This window comes from Electrophorus electricus, chromosome 13, assembly GCF_013358815.1.
Source record: "Electrophorus electricus isolate fEleEle1 chromosome 13, fEleEle1.pri, whole genome shotgun sequence".
In the NCBI taxonomy this organism is placed as follows: Eukaryota; Metazoa; Chordata; class Actinopteri; order Gymnotiformes; family Gymnotidae; genus Electrophorus; species Electrophorus electricus.
The window spans coordinates 15,262,188-15,280,197 of record NC_049547.1 but is presented as its reverse complement, the minus strand read 5'-3'; the positions used below and the strand labels follow the sequence as shown (position 1 = coordinate 15,280,197).

Below are 18,010 nucleotides of genomic sequence, written 5' to 3'. Positions count from 1 at the left end.
ATAGGAAATCCCTTTCTGCTAATGGGACTGACCTGAAGAAGTGGTTGTTGCCCCACAGGATGCGGTCACCGTGTTGCAGCTGCTGCTGACTGGTGACCGGAGAGCCGTTTACACACGTCCTGCAACAACACGATAGCAGCTTGCATCACAATGGTGTCGGCAGAACAAACATCGAAAGGGAATTATGAACAGTCGGGTTATAAAAGCATTTTTTTTTTAATTGTTTTTGTAAAAGACTTTCTATGTTGCAAATCTGCACAGTCTTTAGATTTAAAGGCTTTAGACCATATTTCTCAAGTGACATTTTTAGTATCTTAAAACAGCCGGAAGACTAGCCACAAGAGCTGGAAAAGATTAGTCAGTTTTACATACATACTTCAGCACTTTCAGCTATAGTGGTTCTGAACTTAAAGACACTGCGACATTGTTTCATTGAATGCAGCAGTGATGCTACTGAGCAAACTGTGAATCACCTGGAGTTCCTGTAGGGATTGAGGAAAACCGCTCCCTCGGGGGTGATGTTGATCACACAGTGCTCTGCCTGAATGCCCATCCCACACAGCTGAATGTCCTGCGAGTCTGCTGAACCCACCTTAGTGTGTTCCTGCAAAACAACCACACCGCCATCACCTACAGCCTACACCCACCTGTGTACACCTTTCAGATGCAGCAATTTAAGGGAACTTGTACTACAAAGAAGTGATCCATACAGGTATTAAGACATAAAAGACTACACTTGTACTATTGGGACAAATGTAGGATTTTAGGGTCATTTTGCAGATATTACATGGAGGAGCTGTTCTGTCACCTGCCTGTTGCCTGATGTTCAAGACTAAAATGGCAGTGGCGTACCTTTAAGTAGTACACCAGTAGCTCGTTGAGGGCGGGGTCAGCATTGAGGTTGACTAAGAAACATTTATCTTCTCCCACACGGATCCCTGAAGACTGCAGTGAGATGCCCAAACTCTCCAGCTGCTTCTGCCTTTCCTGAGCAGAATAAGAGAGAATCGTATCAGGGCTCTCACCTCCATATTTATAAACACAGGGTTTCCGTTAAAGCTGAAGGTCTCGCATCATTCAGGTGCGAATTAGCTACCTGTGCAACCTCTTCAGTCTTCCTGAGCTTCTCCTCCCAAGTGACTGTCATCTCCTGGATCAACTTCTCAGACTCTTCCAGCCTCTCCTTCAGCTCGGGAGCCTTCATGGACTGGGGAAAACAGAAAAGCTCAGAACCCCCTTGCAAGGTCTCAGTGACCTAACTTTCTCCAATAAACACCAGTCTGTTAAAATGGAGAGCCAAGACATCTTAGGAATGTTCTAGAAAAAGCACCAGCAAGCCAAATGAACGAATAAGTCGTGTGAATGGGGGAGAACATTCTAGAGACTTCCCAACAGTCGGCCACAGATATGGCACACCAGCCCAGTGACCAGATTTGTTGGTATTTGCAAGGAATTGCTGGACTGGTATTAGCTGAGAGGAAAACCCCTCCCGTCTGAAACTGAGTGAGGAATGCTTGGTCAAGGCGTACCTCAGCTTGCGTGAGCTGCTCACGGAGCTTCTCCACCTCCTCTCTCAGCTCTCGAATGATCCTGGCATTGGGGTCCTCGTTCACCACAGCGTGGTTGACGATGCTCTTCGCCCGGTCGGCATAGCGCAGCGTTGAGAGGGTCTCGTCGTAGTTATCGGCAGCTGGACTCACTGTGGCCACCATGGCAGTCCGGCTGTTCCCTCCTAAACTGTCCTGCAGGTGGAAGAAAGGAAAGGAACAGGTTAACAGACAGCATGGTGTCCAGTGGCTGGAGAAATGTTACATACATCAGTTATCTCTATATTGTTAGTGTGGGTGGGGGAGACGAGAGAGAGAGAGAGAGAGCGAGAGAGAGAGAGAGAGAGGGAGGGAGGACTAAGAGGAAAATGGAAAACACTGGAAATTTTCCCCTGTGCTGATGAGGCAGGTCTGCGGGTGTTACCTTGAGCAGCCATGTGAGAACAGAGTCTCGGTAGGGCACAAACTTGCTCTTGTTCTTGCCTGCACCCTGGTCAGCCAGCGCTGAGATCACCAGCCCCAGAGTGGTTAGAGACCTGTCCCACGTGCCAAAGAGAGAGTGAGTAAAACAGAAAGAAAAAAAGCAAGAGAGCACAGTCTCTCTCTGTGCCCACATACACACCCTCTCTCACTCCACACACACACACACCCTTCTTGTCTGGATTTAACCACCCAATGATCAAAATTAAGACAAGCTGTGCCTCATGAGTCTGCCGCTTTCGCATGCCTGATTTTCCAGAAAGGATGAAGCCACTTAGCCATGGAAAAGTGCAGCAGAATTAAACACCATGAGCACTCATAAAATAAGACACCATTACACCAATATTCACAATCTTAGACCATGAGCGGATGTGCAAAACCAGACAAAACCACATCAGTGCGACCTGGTGGAGAAAAGGCCATTGTGCTTTAGGATGTAGCATGTAAATACTTGTTTATGTTGCTGCCTTCCTTCAGCCTCTCGCCAGCGGCGCCGGTCTTGGCTGCTCTCTCACTGCCAGCCAGATCCACCAGACTCAGCTTGCTCACCTTCTCCCCACTGACCTGCAGCGAGAGACACAGGGAGGGAGAGTAAGCCTGCAGGGTGCTTGTGTCAAAGTGGGAGAATCCATCTTCACCTTAACTTAAACTTTACTTTTTAATGCATTTTCATGCTCGTCAGGCTCCCTCCTGCATGCTTCTTCCACGAAAATGGGGAGGCTACAGGCATATTTGTGTATGAATGACTCTGCTGCTCAAACTACACTGAACTGTCAAACTGAGCTGGAACAAAGGCCATGCCAACCAGGACACAAGAGTTCATTGTCCCCCCCCCCCAGTCCAGCACAGCATGAAGAGGCAGACAGGCCGAGGCCTTAATATAAACGCAACCGCTCACATTAGCATCAGAAATAAAGTGGTGATGAGAGGGAAGGGATGCGAGAGGATGGGCGGAGCGAAGGGCTGAGAAGCAGAGATTACGGGGCAGCGGAGCAACAAAGATTGTATCTGTACTGAGGGAGTTGGCGCCTCACGCCGAGCAGACAAGCAGGAGGTTCCTATATGTGGTGGGGTTCATTCCCTGCACTTTCATTTATGTCTTTGTACAACCAGACCCATGTGCAGCACATATGAATCTGGACATCACTGATCGCTCTCAAAGTCCAACAATGGCAGGCTGTCTTTGAGATAGGAAAGTCTCATACAAAGATGTGTCCTTATTACTGCACTGGAGACTGGGGGGGGGGGTGTCAGACATCCACCATATAAAACACGTAGGACTAGCAAGGTTTTTAAAAACAGACTTGTGTGTCTGTTTACACAATGAGCAGTGCTGCTATATTTAGAACCACATCTGCATTCTAGTGCGATACACCTGTTGAGCAGGCGCTTCTGTTCAGCCATCACTGAATAATTGATCAGGAAGGGAAATGAGTGCAGTCAGGCAACTGGCAGGAGAGCACAATGCAGAGGGACACGGTGACATGAGCAATGGGCCAGAGATCAGCTAACGCCTGAGTCAGGAAAACACATGACTTATTAATCAATTTTCCTCCGTTTTGAACTCTCGAGGCCCAGAAAGATAAGGGGTGGCTGAGTGCAGGCCGCGGGGTGCAGCAGGGTAAAGGGGCGGTTCCTAATGCCAGTCCTGAGGCACCCCCATTCTGCCCAGCCCTCACTGACCCTGATGCACCTCTTCTAAAATAGCCACGACGTTCAGATTGGGAGCTGAAGCGGAGGGTTCCATCACCACCCAGGCCTACTGAGTTATCAGGCTACAACAAAACTCTTACTTTTTGAAATATGCAAGGCACAGGCTCTCCACACCTGGGAGCACAAAGCACTGTTTTAAGAGAAACAAACAGACTGGACCATTTATGTAAAATATATTGAACCGCAAGCACCGCCCGCTCTGGAAGGAAAGCATTAGCATTCGGAGCAGGACAAGGACAGAGTGAGAGACAGCCGCGATGCGATCACGCAGGCTCTGCCTTACCCCAGACTGCAGATCTTTTAGCGTGTGTGTGAGGATGATGTTGAAAACGGCATGTGAGCGACTGCTCTCCTCATTCATGTTGGTGGCAGCCACTGTACGAGATTTGTTCCCCTCAGACATCAATGACTCAATGTCCTTTAGGAAATGAAAGAGGAAAAACACAGATATATTCTGATATTCATTACATTTGGTTCTGATATTATATACACAAATACTGGATTTCCACTTGGGAATGACATTCTACTTAGGTTTTAGCATTTAAACACTACAATCAAACATCAGGGTACAGCATTTTTCAACAGTAGAGACAAAGCTCCTCTTACAAATTTGCATAAGTGATCATGCAAATGGATAATCTGCAACGCAATGTAGTGATGAAAGGTACATTCATCACATGATTGCCAGTTCCACAGTCAATTACATGAAAGATCCATTATCTCTACTTGCCACTGATGGGCTCCAGAGAGCATAATCGACTGTAACCATCATCTCCTTTGAGAGTGATTTTCATCATTCATTGACGGTAAACAAGCATAACAGACATAATGCAAATAATTCTACAGCACAACAAGCTTCCTTTGACTCTCTCAGCACATTGCATGGCAGATGCGAGTGATAAGGTGGTTTTATTTGAAAATAAGAAATACTGAACACTGAACTGAAGATGACACAAATATGAAGTCCTGAACAAACTTCAAGATGGGTGGATTTCTTTGTTCTGTTGGTTTGCCATATAAACTGTCAGTAACATATCTGTGAAAACACTGTTAAACAGCTATCCTTCTGGTATTACCTTGCAAATAGCCACAGCTAGCCGTAGAGTGCTGCCATGTAACTAGCCACAGCTAGCCGTATAGTGTTACCTTGTAATTAGCCACAGCTAGACGGGAGAGTCCATCTACATATGGTCCCAGTACTTTGTGTTCTCTAACTTTCAGAGCCTGCCGACTCCTGGGTAAAAAAAAAACAAAAAAAAACAACATTTTAAAAAGTTCTGTTACAAGCTTTGAAGAACTGTGAACCTAAACTGATAAGCGCCCATAATATTTACAGGCATCTTGGAAAGACATACATAACTGCATGTACATAACTGCCAACTTTAACCTTCGTGTTAACATTGTGAAGCTCTTTCAAGAATGCAAACCCATAATGGAATATATTATGATAGAGGCTGAAGGACTTTAGCTCTGTAACACAATGATAAGATTTCAAACCGCAAACTGATTTTGCAAATACTTGTAGCCATGAATTTGGATTTGTGTATTACTCCATCACAGCTACCAGGACATGCAACTTAATACACCAGTAAGGTGAATTCTGGGTAAATTACTCAACAAGGCCTTTACAGTAAACAGTCACATGTTAAATGTTACATTTCAAGGGATACTTAACAAACCAGAGGGGAATAATATCAGATTACACTAAGGAGGATGGTCCGCTCACCCTTTGGGGTCTAGAAGGTCACGAACTTTCTCATTGTAGATCTCCATGTAGGAGACCTCCACAGTGAAGCTCTCCTCCTCTCTCTGCTGTTGCACAGTGCGCTCAAACAGCGAGCTGCAAAGCCGTGGAATCAAGCCTGGCTGGTCCACTGTACCCATCATGGTATATGACTTCCCAGAGCCTACAACGATGCAAGCAGCGAGACCATGGCATCAATACACAGCCGAAATAATAAACATCAGCACTGTGAACACAGTAGTTGATATGTTACGCAGGTAGTCAGTCATACCGGTCTGCCCGTATGCAAAAATGCAGGCGTTGTAACCCTGAAACGCATTGTGCAAAAGACTCTCCCCAAGGCTCTGGAACACTACATCTTGACCTGCAACAAAGGTGAACCACAGTTACTGTGAAGAGTCAGTAAACCAGGAGAGAGCAGAGGAGGTTATAAACAAAGCTTTGCTTATAGGACACCATTCAAAGTCACTTTCTTAGAAAGTTACCATATTTGCTTTACAAGAACACTGCCATTGTAACTGTGGCAAATCTATGACAATAATAATAAAAACATTTCTGGGTGTACCACATTCCCTTGAAAGACAGTACCACCAATGTGAAAACAACTTTTTAAAGTTCAAGATTACATAGCACTGCTCCTAAAAGCCTTATCGACCCCCTAAATAGAAGGCTCCAAATTAGAAACAGGATTTTGCTTGCCAACACTGGTATACTTGAACAACAAAGCAAGTTACTGAACAACACTCCTAACCCAAGAACACAGAGGAAAAAGGAGTACTTATAACTCACCTGCAAATTTCTCCTTTTCTGATTCATCCATGGACCAGAAACAGTAGTCATAGGCAAAAACCTAAGACCCAAAACAGGCATGAGTAAAGGTTAAAACACAATTTGACTTTTATTTTATTATTTTTTTAAATAGCATAGGATTTTTTCAGGGTTCTTTTAAACTGAAATATGATTACCTTGGGCTGATTTCTGCTACAGATTCAGCATGGAGTGGTCATACATATGGGAAAGAAAGAGATAACAGTAGAATAACTCCTCAGTCAATTATTATTCAGGCATAACTGCGACTGACTACAAGTACATTACATTTTTTCCTGCAAATCTACTCAGTTTTTCTACAAAAATGGATTAAAAGTAAACAAAATATTGCACACATTTTGGGAGCCCACTGTGTCAAGCCTGACCAAAACAGCACATTGTTTTCAACATGACCCATAAGGCACTAGGACCCAGGAACTGTGCACCTATTCACAGAAAAACCCCCGAGTGACACCATGTGGTTGGCTGCACTTTGCTCAGCGGACCTGAACACAAACAGATCATCGTTGGGAGAGAAAGGGTTGGGAGTCCAGAGCAAATACAGATTTGGAGCTTTGATTCAAAACTGTGATGGCCATCATGAGAGTTTGAAGGTATTGCACAGCACAGACCTCTCCATGCCCACACCAAAAACATCAAAACCCAGAACGGGTGCTCGAGAACAACAAAAGCTCTTCTCAAGTCAACCTGCTTCTGCCTTGTCAACAAAAACCAAATTTTCCGTGCATCACTAAGGAAACCCAATAGGCCATTCAGCCACATGCTGCACACTACATATTAAACCAGTCCTAATGCACATCATTGAGGCCTCTCAGTTGACTTAGTTGCTCAGTTGCGGTGGGCAGCTCGGAAAGACCTCACAGAAGTCAGTGAAGCATGTGCAGGAAGGGCACTGCCGGCTGAGCGGAGCAGAGCGAGGGAGTGCTGGGGGCAAAACGTGCCCAGAATCAGTCCCAGCAACCCCCAAGCTCAGCTTTAAAACCAGGCCATGTCATGCAGCGCTCTTTTCCTGTGTAACAACGGAACGGCAAAGCCGTCTGTCACATTCCAGAAATAGCTGAGGAGAGATTCACAGCCCCTGCAGGAAGTGTCAGGCTGAATTTTGGGGTGTCAACTGATGGAGCAGGCATGTTAAAGGCTGACAGGAGGCAGAACCTCACTGTCATATGGGGCCAGTTTTAAAGGGCAATCCCTCAGTTCTGACAGTGAGCAAATTACAAAGACAGAGAATAGCCTACTGTTAGACCATGATCATATCACTTCACTCTCTTCTTATACACTGTGATGAATCAAGAGTGACTGTTTCCAAAAGCTATCATAAAGCCTTGACTCCTTTAAAACAGATGTACACAAAGTCACTTTGTTTTTAGTATTGAATTATTTCTGAGACACTATCTGCATTTCAGGGACAGAACAGCTACATTTTTAACCTCAAGGCACCAAAAGGCCAGGTGGTTTCTAGGTGTGTGTCAAAGAGATAGAGATATAGAGAGATAGAGATATGCACTGTGTACAGCACACTGTATATGGCTGACATACTAGTAAAGATCTACTTGTTTTTGCTTGACTATTAACTTTCCTTGAAATTCTAGCCTATATGGAGATTATAGATAGTGTCAATTACAATCTATTTCAGAGAAGAATTTGGATTAGTGCAAGCAATAAATGTCCTAATATTTCACAAAAACACCTAACCCCCCTGCCTAACTACTGGCACTCAGCTCTCTGACCTTGCTCTCCATGAACATCCCAAGCACACTATGCTAATGGGAGCCATTAACCCCCTGCTGAAATCCAGCCGGCTGGCAGCAGGCTCACTCCGGCTCTCACTCACGTCGGCTTCCGCCCATGACTAGACTGCACTGCTTCGTGCTCCATCAGAATTAAAGACATGGCTCAGTATTCGTTAAAGACATAGTGATGTACAAGGGTTTCTGTGTTATTTAAATAAGGGTGTCCATTTTTTATTATGACTTAGTTGAAGATGAAATCCAAGGCTTGTTTCTCACAGCTACACTTCAGAGAGCCTGTGTCAGCTTTTCTATGTGATCTAGTTATGAATTATGCTGATCCTCATAGCAAAGCATATGGTTGTTATTATCCTAAAATGCCTTTGTGACAGGTCACACCAATCATAGGGAGATAAGCAAGTAAGAGCATCACCCTAGCTACGCAGTCTTCGGTTTATTTTAGCTTTCTAGTATTTACTCACTATAGGGTCACTCTCACAATGTCACTCAAAGCCCCTAGCATCCTGAGCACTGCCATATAGCCCTCACAGTGAGATTGTGAGAGCAACCTCCCTCATTGTGTGCTGCAGTGCAATTGCTGCTCTCTTGCACAGCGCCAGCACACATAGGCATGCAAATACATGTGCGTGTGCATATGCACACGCTCGCAAATGCATTTGTGCACACACACACCCACATAGACAAACACATGCACAAAATTGCTCCCTCCCTCACATGCACCCCCCATATTTTTCTCTAAGGGAAAACCTACCCTCATGCACAGCTGTGCATGCAGGACTAATGTCAAAAATGAGACATTGGTTGGATGGTTCAATAGTAAACAAAGAAAGGTCTTAAATTCCCCCCCCCCCACACCATCACTTATTAATGAAGGGGCCACTAGCATAAAGTGTGTTGATTCATTTTGTCATTAGCATTTAATGTCTTAGAAGGTAACACTGGAAATGTTAACACTGTACAGCCATAGAAGACTTTTTTCAACTGCGACCCATAACATTAATTCCAAGGAGTTCTTGCAATCCAAGTTCTTTTATGCAGCTAGAATCAGTAATGAGCTTTGATTTCAATAACTGTAATAAAATAATCTATAAAATAAATATGACATAAAACCTATTATTAGTTTCATCAAACTGTGGTAGCCTAGTTTCAGCTCCTAGGCTCTACACCGCAGAAGGCAAAAAGCATTATATGACTTGGCCCCACCTTCACCTCTTAAAGTTCCCGTATCTCTTTTATAGCACTGAACATTCTCAGAAATGCCACCTTTCTGTAATATTTTAAAAGTACAACATACTCAGATCAACAAGCTAAACAACCCCACACACACACACCCATGGAAAATGGGGGAGAGCTGAGCTTTTGTCCTTTTAGAGTTCATGTTCATCACCAACAAGCTAAACAACCATACACACACCTGTCAGGGGAGAGTTCATGTTCATGCAAATGTATGACTAGTGGAACAAATAGAATTGACAGAACAAGTGTCTCAGAAAATTCAGTCTCAGAATTACCATATTCTGAATATTACCATATTCAGAATTACCATATTAGGGGCAGTGGTAGTTCAGTGGTTAAGGTACTTGACTTGTAATAGGAAGGTTGCCAGTTCAAGCCCCACCACTGCCAAGTTGCCACTGTTGGGCCCCTGAGCAAGACCCTTAACCCTCAACTGCTCAAGTTGTACTCAGTCATAATTGTAAGTCGCTTTCGATAAAAGCATCAGATAAATTCCATTAATGTAAATGTAAATATTCCTGTTTAATTTCACTACCATGATTTAATATTTCTTTCTTAGACAAAACATCCCTTTTCGGCATCGATTAGCAGATGTCTCTACAGCTCCAGTAGCACTGGCAGCACTTGGCTTGCATGACCAATTTTAGCTCTTCAGTGCATTCCCCTTAAAGAATTATTTAAAGATGCAAATGCCATGGTAAGTCAGTGAGATAATTATATGATGCACCAAACTCAGTCTCACCCGGACCTACATGACAAAAACTACAGAAGGCTGAGAGACTGAATGCACTGCGTTCATTTGCTTACTCATATATGCATTCATGCATACAGGCATGCACAAGCACACACCATCTTCTCAGTCAGATCATTTAAATAATTTTATTCCATTTCAGGCATTTGCAGTGTCCTAACCCATGAACGAAGAGATTATGATTTATACGCCTGACCCAACTTCAGTCAACCAGGCACAAGCTAATTATTTAAAGCTTAGGAATAGAGAGCACCTGGAAAAACTGGGACCAGAAGACAGCCTGGCATACATGGTCAGTGGGATACACACAAAGACCTGGCCTACTTTGACCTTAACAAGCCAAAAAAGGCAGTAGAAAACCTGTGACAGCCATTTATTAAATGGAAATTCAGCAAGGAAGAGTTTTTGAACAGAATGAATTCACCAAGACTGAAACTCTAGATAGCCCAGATATTCTCCTGACCCAAAATGCAGAACACTGTCAGTTAGAATCATAATCAAGGATGTGGTGTGTTGAGTCTCTTTCACTGTACGAACATGCTACACTGCTGCAGGACACTCAAATGGTACATCACAGTCAAACCATGTTATGGATTTAAATAGTACCATTTCTGACATTCTCACACAAGTGAATACAAGATGAATACAAAACATTACTGCATAATTGGCCTTTGGGTATTATGTGAACTGATGAAACCTGTTTTTCATTCTGAGAGTATAGCTAAACCTAAAGCTCACTAAATCAGGGGTGTCAATGTCTGCTTCTGCAAACTTTAGCAATTGAATCCGGTTTTTAACTAACATTAGGCTGCGTAGGTGTCAAACGCTGGTCTGACAGGGCCAGAGACCAGTGTGGTTTGGTGTTTGACTTGCTTAAACACACATGATTCAACTCATCAAACAATTGACAGGTTTAGTAGGTGTGTCTGAGCAAAGCAGTCACTATACTTTGTTGGACTCCGGCCCTCCAGGGCAAAACAGACACCCATGCATTAAACTAAAGTCATTCAATTAACCTCGGTGCCTTTTCAGTTACCGACATGAGCCCAACTGTCAATTTACAACCGAGTTACCATTAGTTTTCAATATGTAAGAATATATATAATTACTTGAGTTGAAAATAAGGACACTGGGTACAGCACAGACATAGTTGCTGATGACACATTAATAATTTCACCTATCTATTACACAGACCTCTGGGCATCTCTCAAAACCACACCTCCAAAAGATAAGTCTTTGTCAATGACAATTACAACTGACAAAACAAGCCAAAATCCACCAGGTTGTAATGATTTAAAACTTAACATCTACTATACAGAGGTGTATACAATGATATGGGCTAGTAAAATGCTTTACTTCTTAACAGGTCAACAGAAGAAGTTTGAAGACATGGCACCATCACACCTTTAACAAACAACGTGACTGCATAAAAGAACACAGACAGGAAAGCCTTTAACCTTCTTCTTCAAACCATTTTTAAAAAACTTTATTAATAGTCACACACACTTCCAAGCAGTGACAGCAATGTGGCCTGAACACTAGTAATTGACTCAAAAAATATTCAAATACAATCAAGAACCTATACAGGACATGATGCTTGGACACACACCTTTAAATTTTCTGTATGCACCACTATTCTTAACTGTAAACTTAACAGGCGCTAAGACCCATATGCCATGAGTCATCAGTATGAGCTGCCTTAGGCCCAGCTGTGAACATTACGTTCAAACAAAGGATGGCGAGCCTGGTAAGGCTTCACTACCATGTACAAATATGGCGTCACAAAGGAAACCAATATGTCTTGTTTGAACAGAGGCGTCTTGTGCTGTCTAACACATAGGCTAACAATTAATATCAATTGGTGGGAAAGATATACGCGCTCCTGTTCTGCACATGTGAACTAAGCCATGTGAGGCATCTGGACTGTGCGGGGTGTGTATTAACGGGGATAGCGATTCAACACTGCGGAACTCATGAACTCAGCTCTGCAATTAAACTGTCTGTTGTGTGAAGTCAGCAGGCGGCACAGCCATTGACTTCCAAGTTTAAAACCTGTTCCACCTCACCCTTTGTCTGCCTGCTACAGCCAGAGAAAGGGAGTGGGACAGGAATAATTGTGCTCTCTTGTTTATCCCCATATAAGCCGGGGGGGGGGGGGGGGGGGGGGAGAAAAAAAAGTTTATGGCCGACAGATGCTAAAGCTAACTTGTATATTCCTCTCTCCTGCAGAATGCCGTTCTTCAGTTGTGGATGACCCAAGGTTAAACTCCCCATGCGTTGCCACAGTGACAGAGAAAAGAGAGTGAGTCAGACAGAAGAGAGTTATGTCTTGACACATGGCAGGATGGAGGGAGCAGCATGCAGCCTAAGAGAGGATTGTGTGGCTGCACTCCCGCTAGCCCGCCCACCCCCATGGCACCTTCACCGCTCACAAAGCCCATCAAGAATACTGAGCTCTCCGCTGGTCAGCGCGCTGTGAGCTGCACCCATCAGTCTCCGAAAAACAATCCGGATCCGAACAGGATGACACAGCATGGACAGTGAAGCTGTTTAACTAGTAGCCCAACGAGAGGATGACAGCAGCATCCCTCGTCATACTATGTGGCCAAGACCACGATTCCTCTACTACACAAAACTCCAGCAACACCAGGATCCATACTGAGGTCAGCAAAACTCAATGCATTACTAACGCAGATGGAAGAAAAAAAATGTTTTTATCTGTGGCATTATATCACTGTAATGTATTAAAAGCATCCATCACTCTCCAATTCATAATTTCATGCTATGCATTTTACACAGGCAGAAAATCTTGAAAGAATCCAGAAAACCTCCGATCTATAAAAGTGTCGAGGTTAACTGGCAATGCTTATAGGCGTCCTTCACGTGGAAAAAGGAGGATTAGGATTCGTCACCCATTCCTGTCACGGACCATTAACACAAATACAACCACCAGTGCAGTGGCTGCCTTTTTATTTATTTATTTATTTTTATAAATAACCACCAAGTATAACACTATCTAACTAACATAATATATAACAAGCAACATATAAATAATAAATAAAATGTTATGCGAATGACAAAAAAAAGATTTTTTGGATGTTAGTAGCAATAAAATGTAATATCCATATAAAAATATCCTTTAATATAAACAGTTACTCCAAGGACTAAGACGAACATTCATTCATGCATGTAATCTGAATAGGAACACAAATTGACTATTTTAAAATAATCATCTTTGGCTATTGCAATGAGCACCTTTAACTGTTCCTTTGGAAAAGTGCAAAATATGTTTTCTCTCTGCCAAAGGGGCTTCTAGACCTGTGGCTGATAATACCGAACTTCAGGGATCTGACGAACAACCATTACAGCCATCCAGGGTGTGAAGCCATTGCGCCAATGTGAGCTTACCTTGAATCTGCCTTCCCCAGGTTTCCACTGGTTGGGTGCAGGAAGGTCTGGTTCCCCTCCATTTCTATGACACATCTTGTGTTCAGCTCCTTTTCTTTTAAGGTGAAAAGAGGAAGAATATGGAGGAGAAACATCAGCATGCTGTATTACCCAGGCAAAATGCATTTTCTACAGAGTGATGGAAATTAGTGTAATCTCACTGTGATTTATGATTTGCCTCATAATACTGCTGGTTCACATGGTTATCAAAAGGTCTTTGGGCCTTTCATTCTGCTGTTTAAGAATGATAATGAAACCAAAATGGAAACATTTTGTGGTATGCTGTGAGAGAGAGGATATTATTATTACCTGAAGACAACTGAATATACCAACAACAGAGTAAAGGGATTCTAAAATCTGACCTCTCCTTCGATGGCTTATTGAACCATTTAAGACAACATATTTGGCACAAATCAGAGAAATCACTGTTAACTGACTACAGAAATATGTTTAAGTAGAGCAAAGTCACAACCTTGTCTTTTTTGTGAATGGTAAATGCCAGTCATTTGGGAATCTTGTTAACAGAAGCATCAGACCTAATCATTGCTTTCACCAGCTATACTACCAAGTATGGGTTTATCCTATATCTGCCTAGTCACTTTAGTGGGTTCTATAGAGTCCAGAAATCTCTTTACAACATACCAATAGTCATTACAAATTCATATGCACTGCAGTAATTATTTTCACTCTGGTTGAACATCAGGTACTTCTGAATTTGAGGCATGTATTCACATGTTCAGGCAATATACATAGCAACTAAACCCTTTTTATGTTTTTCACATTCAAAACAGCCAAAGCATAAAGGAAGGAAATGTTTTGGGTCACAAACATTCCAAGTGGAACACAAATCAGAACATTAGATTAACCATATATGAATGCACGGAAAGGAAATGCACTTCCACCAATAACATTATTCAGACCAAAGTTTCTTACTGTTTTAACACTGCTGATGGAAAACAATGTGGAAATGAGAGAATAAACAGCTGACTTAGAAATCCTTGGAAAGGACACACCATGAAACCAGAATGTATGACCACCTCATGCTCAAAGAGGAAACACAGGCTTCCTCCATCCACTAGTGGCTTCTAATGGAGAAACTAGAGGATAAAGGGTGTGGCACAGAGCTGGGTTAAAGTGGGAAAATCAGGTCTGAAAAGGACAGTACTGTAGTAGAGATAGTACAGCTGTGAATAGCTGGTAAGAGCAAAACTAAACTAATGTTTATTTATTAAGGCTCAAGTTGTAGCATTTGTGTTGAAGGTAGTCAGTTGCAATTCATGGCAAAAAAAAGGGTCTGAAAATGTTCTAAATGGACACTAAAATAACTGTAACCAATTAAAATAGGAGAATAAGTAGTGTTTGATTAGTTATGAGCTGTACAAGCCCTATACTTCTTATCTAAGACAGATAAGAATGTGATGTCATAGCTTTAACCTCACCATGAAGCATCAGGAAATTATTAACAAGTTAGATATTCCCTTGCCCTGCTGTTTAAATGTTTGGCACAGTTGTCAGACAAAGGTGTGGATTCAAACTTGTTCTTTGAAGGTCTAAAAATGTCTATGGTAATGGGAACATGCTCGGTTTGCAATTAGCAAATTGTCCACTACAGTCCATTCAGACTCCCTTCCTGCTTTTGTCCAAGAGACACACAAACACACACACACACACAATTACTCCATAGCAAGGAGCAAGCTATACAGACATGAGAAGAAAGACTGAAAACTAGCCTAAATATAAGAATCTGCAAGTTAATGCTTACAAATATTTCTTAAGTAAAAGGATTAATGTTATTGTATGCATAACAAGCCTAACTGTATGACCAAAACTGAAAATGTTTTCCCCTTCAAAGCTTAAATACATGATTACTTCAGTTAACATACATGATTACTTCAGTTAACATAGATGATTACTTCAGTTAACATAGATGATTACTTCAGTTAACATAGATGATTACTTCAGTTAACATGGATGGTATTAGTCTGTGTGGTTTGTGGAAGCACACAAACTTTACTGGACGGGTCTTGTGACCAAATTTTACACTCAAATCCGACACTTGACCTCAACAAATCTGGTCTGCTTCAACAGCTCTCATTTTCCAGGGCACATGTTCAACCACGACACAGTTCCACTTTCAGAAGACCTCAAAAAGCCCAATCAGAGACTGCTGCAACTCAACTGCCAATTATCAGCACTCTAAGAATAGATATTTCTGAATGATAACAATGCTCCTGCTAAAACACAAACAAATGTAGTGTACATTTAATTCCTCCCGAATCCTGGGAAAGCTGTGATGCTATATAATTTCTTCAACAATAGTTATTTCTATTAGAATTACCCAGCCCTCCATAAAATCCAAGTCATCTTTTTGAGATGTGGAAGACAAACTATTGCATGAACATTGCCAGAAGGGAAATGGTTACAAGCAAATTACTGTGATAGAATATTTTGTGTATTTTCCTACAAACACATGATTTTGCATGATGGCATAGTAAGAATACTTTCAAATAAAGGGTCTACATAGGAATAAATCGCAGTAGTAAAACTTAAACCGCAAGTTCACACTTTGACCAAGTATATATCTCTTCAGATATTTATATTCACCTCCATGATAGTAGTACAGCTATACTTTAATGTGCAAGCAAATCATACAACGGGCTAATACTGAAACTGAACGTATCAACTTCTCCACTTTATCCAGTGTTGTAGTTATTAAGGGTGATGACATTTGTAACTCACCTCGACGGTTCATAGGGCGAACCCTGACAGCAACCTTTACGTTAGAATCGTTCAGATTGGTTTCACCCATGTTTGCCTTTAGTTGCAGACAAAAGGCAGAACGTCTATCCCAAAAGAAAAATGGTCTGGATGCCAAACCTAAGCAAAAGCATCTAGTTAGGTAGATCAAGAAGTCCCGAGTATCCTTGAATTCAAGTTTCCTGCGGAGGTTTCCTTTCTAGTTAGCATACATCGTTTTAGAGAGCATTCATAGCGCTATTGCAGAGCCCAGAGCGGTAGGCATTTTCCTCACTCGGTTGCTTCCTTCCCAACATTGGGAGTGAGAGAGAGAAATTCCTTTATATACAATGTATGTTAATTATCAAGAGAATATATTGACCAAAAAAAAAAAGTTAGCTTAAACTACACTCCGGCCCGAAAGCTAGCTAGCCATCTTTGCTATCTTAGCTAGCTAGCTAACTAACTAACTAAACAACTTCGTTTGATTCGCGTCCGAGTCGAGGTCCGAGTTGGTTGTCCAACTAATGCTGGCAAAACATGCTACTGTAAATAACCATGACGGAAACTCCTGGCCAGTCGAATGAAAATAAGTAGGGCCTGAATTATTAATTCCCTGTAATTATAGTTTAACTGCGATTTTTAACCAGTTAAACGAGTTTTTAACCAGCTATGCAGCTAACTAGTTAGCTAAAGTTAGCTAGCTAGCAGCATCACCAACCTGCCGCCGGTAATATTAGCTTACGCTAAGTCTCACCACAGATAACTGCGGAGACAGGTTGTTAATGTGGACTGGATATCTTGTTATCGGAGTGAAAAGTTATCTCGCCGGGTGCCCTCTTTTAGCCGACCAGCTCCTTCTTTCGGTCGACTGTATATTCAGCTGGGGTAGTCAATAAATAGCTTTCCTCAGGTGACCTATTTAGCTGGCCAGTTAACAAGCTAACGTTATTTGCAGTTATAATCAGCTACCGTTAGTTAGCTAGGTTAGCGTGTTACTAACCAAAGCTTCCTTTCACAAAGTTCACGCGAACAATCCAAACAGACTAAAATAAATAAAATATGGATTAATATGGTAGATACTTTGGAAAAACAAATCAAACCGCCATAAGCATTGACGAAGTAATAATGTTGTTAGCTTACAATGCTAGCTTACGTTACATAGCTACACAATATTGGCTGGATAACGGGTCGGGTCCAATTTCATTATTAAAACAGTGCTGCTTGCGACAAAAACTTCCATCCTCCTTGACAAATCTTCGTATTTTTCCGAGATGACATTAACTTTTTAAATGTCTGTGTCATATTAACAGATCCAGGAAAGTGAAAATAAAGCCAGTTCATGAGCGTTCCTGTTTAAATCCTGCGGCCAATGCATGCAATAGCGGGCGTCTCTCGTTCCCGTAGTCTGCGTTTGGATTGTGGTTTAGTTGGACTTCATCACCATCATGGTGAGGTCAAGCGATCAGCTCGCTTCATCTAAGCCTACAAGTATTAGTAGAGGTATTTGTGTATTTTTATTTGAATGCTAAAATATAATGAGTATAAATATATATTTGCCAATTCCGATGATTTATTAGATTTTAAGGCTAAACAACAGTATAATTTGCGCCATAGGATTGCTTTGTACGGAATGAATAAACATGACGACGTTAGCATACATCCTGCGCATACTCCAAAAATGTGCTTCACAGCTTACATGCACTCCTCCTCTGAAGAGTGGGCCTGATATTTTTATGATATTCATAATGAATAATTTTGTAAATGACGAGAAGAA

General features: G+C 42.1%; 1 protein-coding gene across 2 annotated transcripts in view; it reads right to left on the bottom strand.

Moving 5' to 3' along the window:
* Positions 1–17,614, bottom strand: part of kif13ba (kinesin family member 13Ba) — a 33,944-nt gene extending 16,330 nt beyond the window's left edge. Inside the window, exons 1-16 of one of the 2 annotated variants that reach the window (XM_027001444.2) lie at positions 17,377–17,614; positions 16,237–16,374; positions 13,459–13,552; positions 6,450–6,465; positions 6,274–6,334; positions 5,756–5,848; positions 5,467–5,647; positions 4,887–4,974; positions 4,024–4,158; positions 2,479–2,591; positions 1,972–2,083; positions 1,530–1,742; positions 1,097–1,207; positions 853–987; positions 474–604; positions 33–119 (exon numbers count right to left, since the gene is read on the bottom strand). In XM_027001444.2, coding sequence (XP_026857245.2) covers positions 33–119; positions 474–604; positions 853–987; positions 1,097–1,207; positions 1,530–1,742; positions 1,972–2,083; positions 2,479–2,591; positions 4,024–4,158; positions 4,887–4,974; positions 5,467–5,647; positions 5,756–5,848; positions 6,274–6,334; positions 6,450–6,465; positions 13,459–13,552; positions 16,237–16,306 — 1,640 coding nt within the window. In that variant the 5' untranslated portion in view covers positions 16,307–16,374; positions 17,377–17,614. Of the gene's footprint in view, positions 1–32; positions 120–473; positions 605–852; positions 988–1,096; positions 1,208–1,529; positions 1,743–1,971; positions 2,084–2,478; positions 2,592–4,023; positions 4,159–4,886; positions 4,975–5,466; positions 5,648–5,755; positions 5,849–6,273; positions 6,335–6,449; positions 6,466–13,458; positions 13,553–16,236 lie in introns of both variants that reach the window. The other variant, XM_027001445.2, reaches the window with a different exon arrangement.
* Positions 17,615–18,010: the final 396 nt, after the last annotated feature.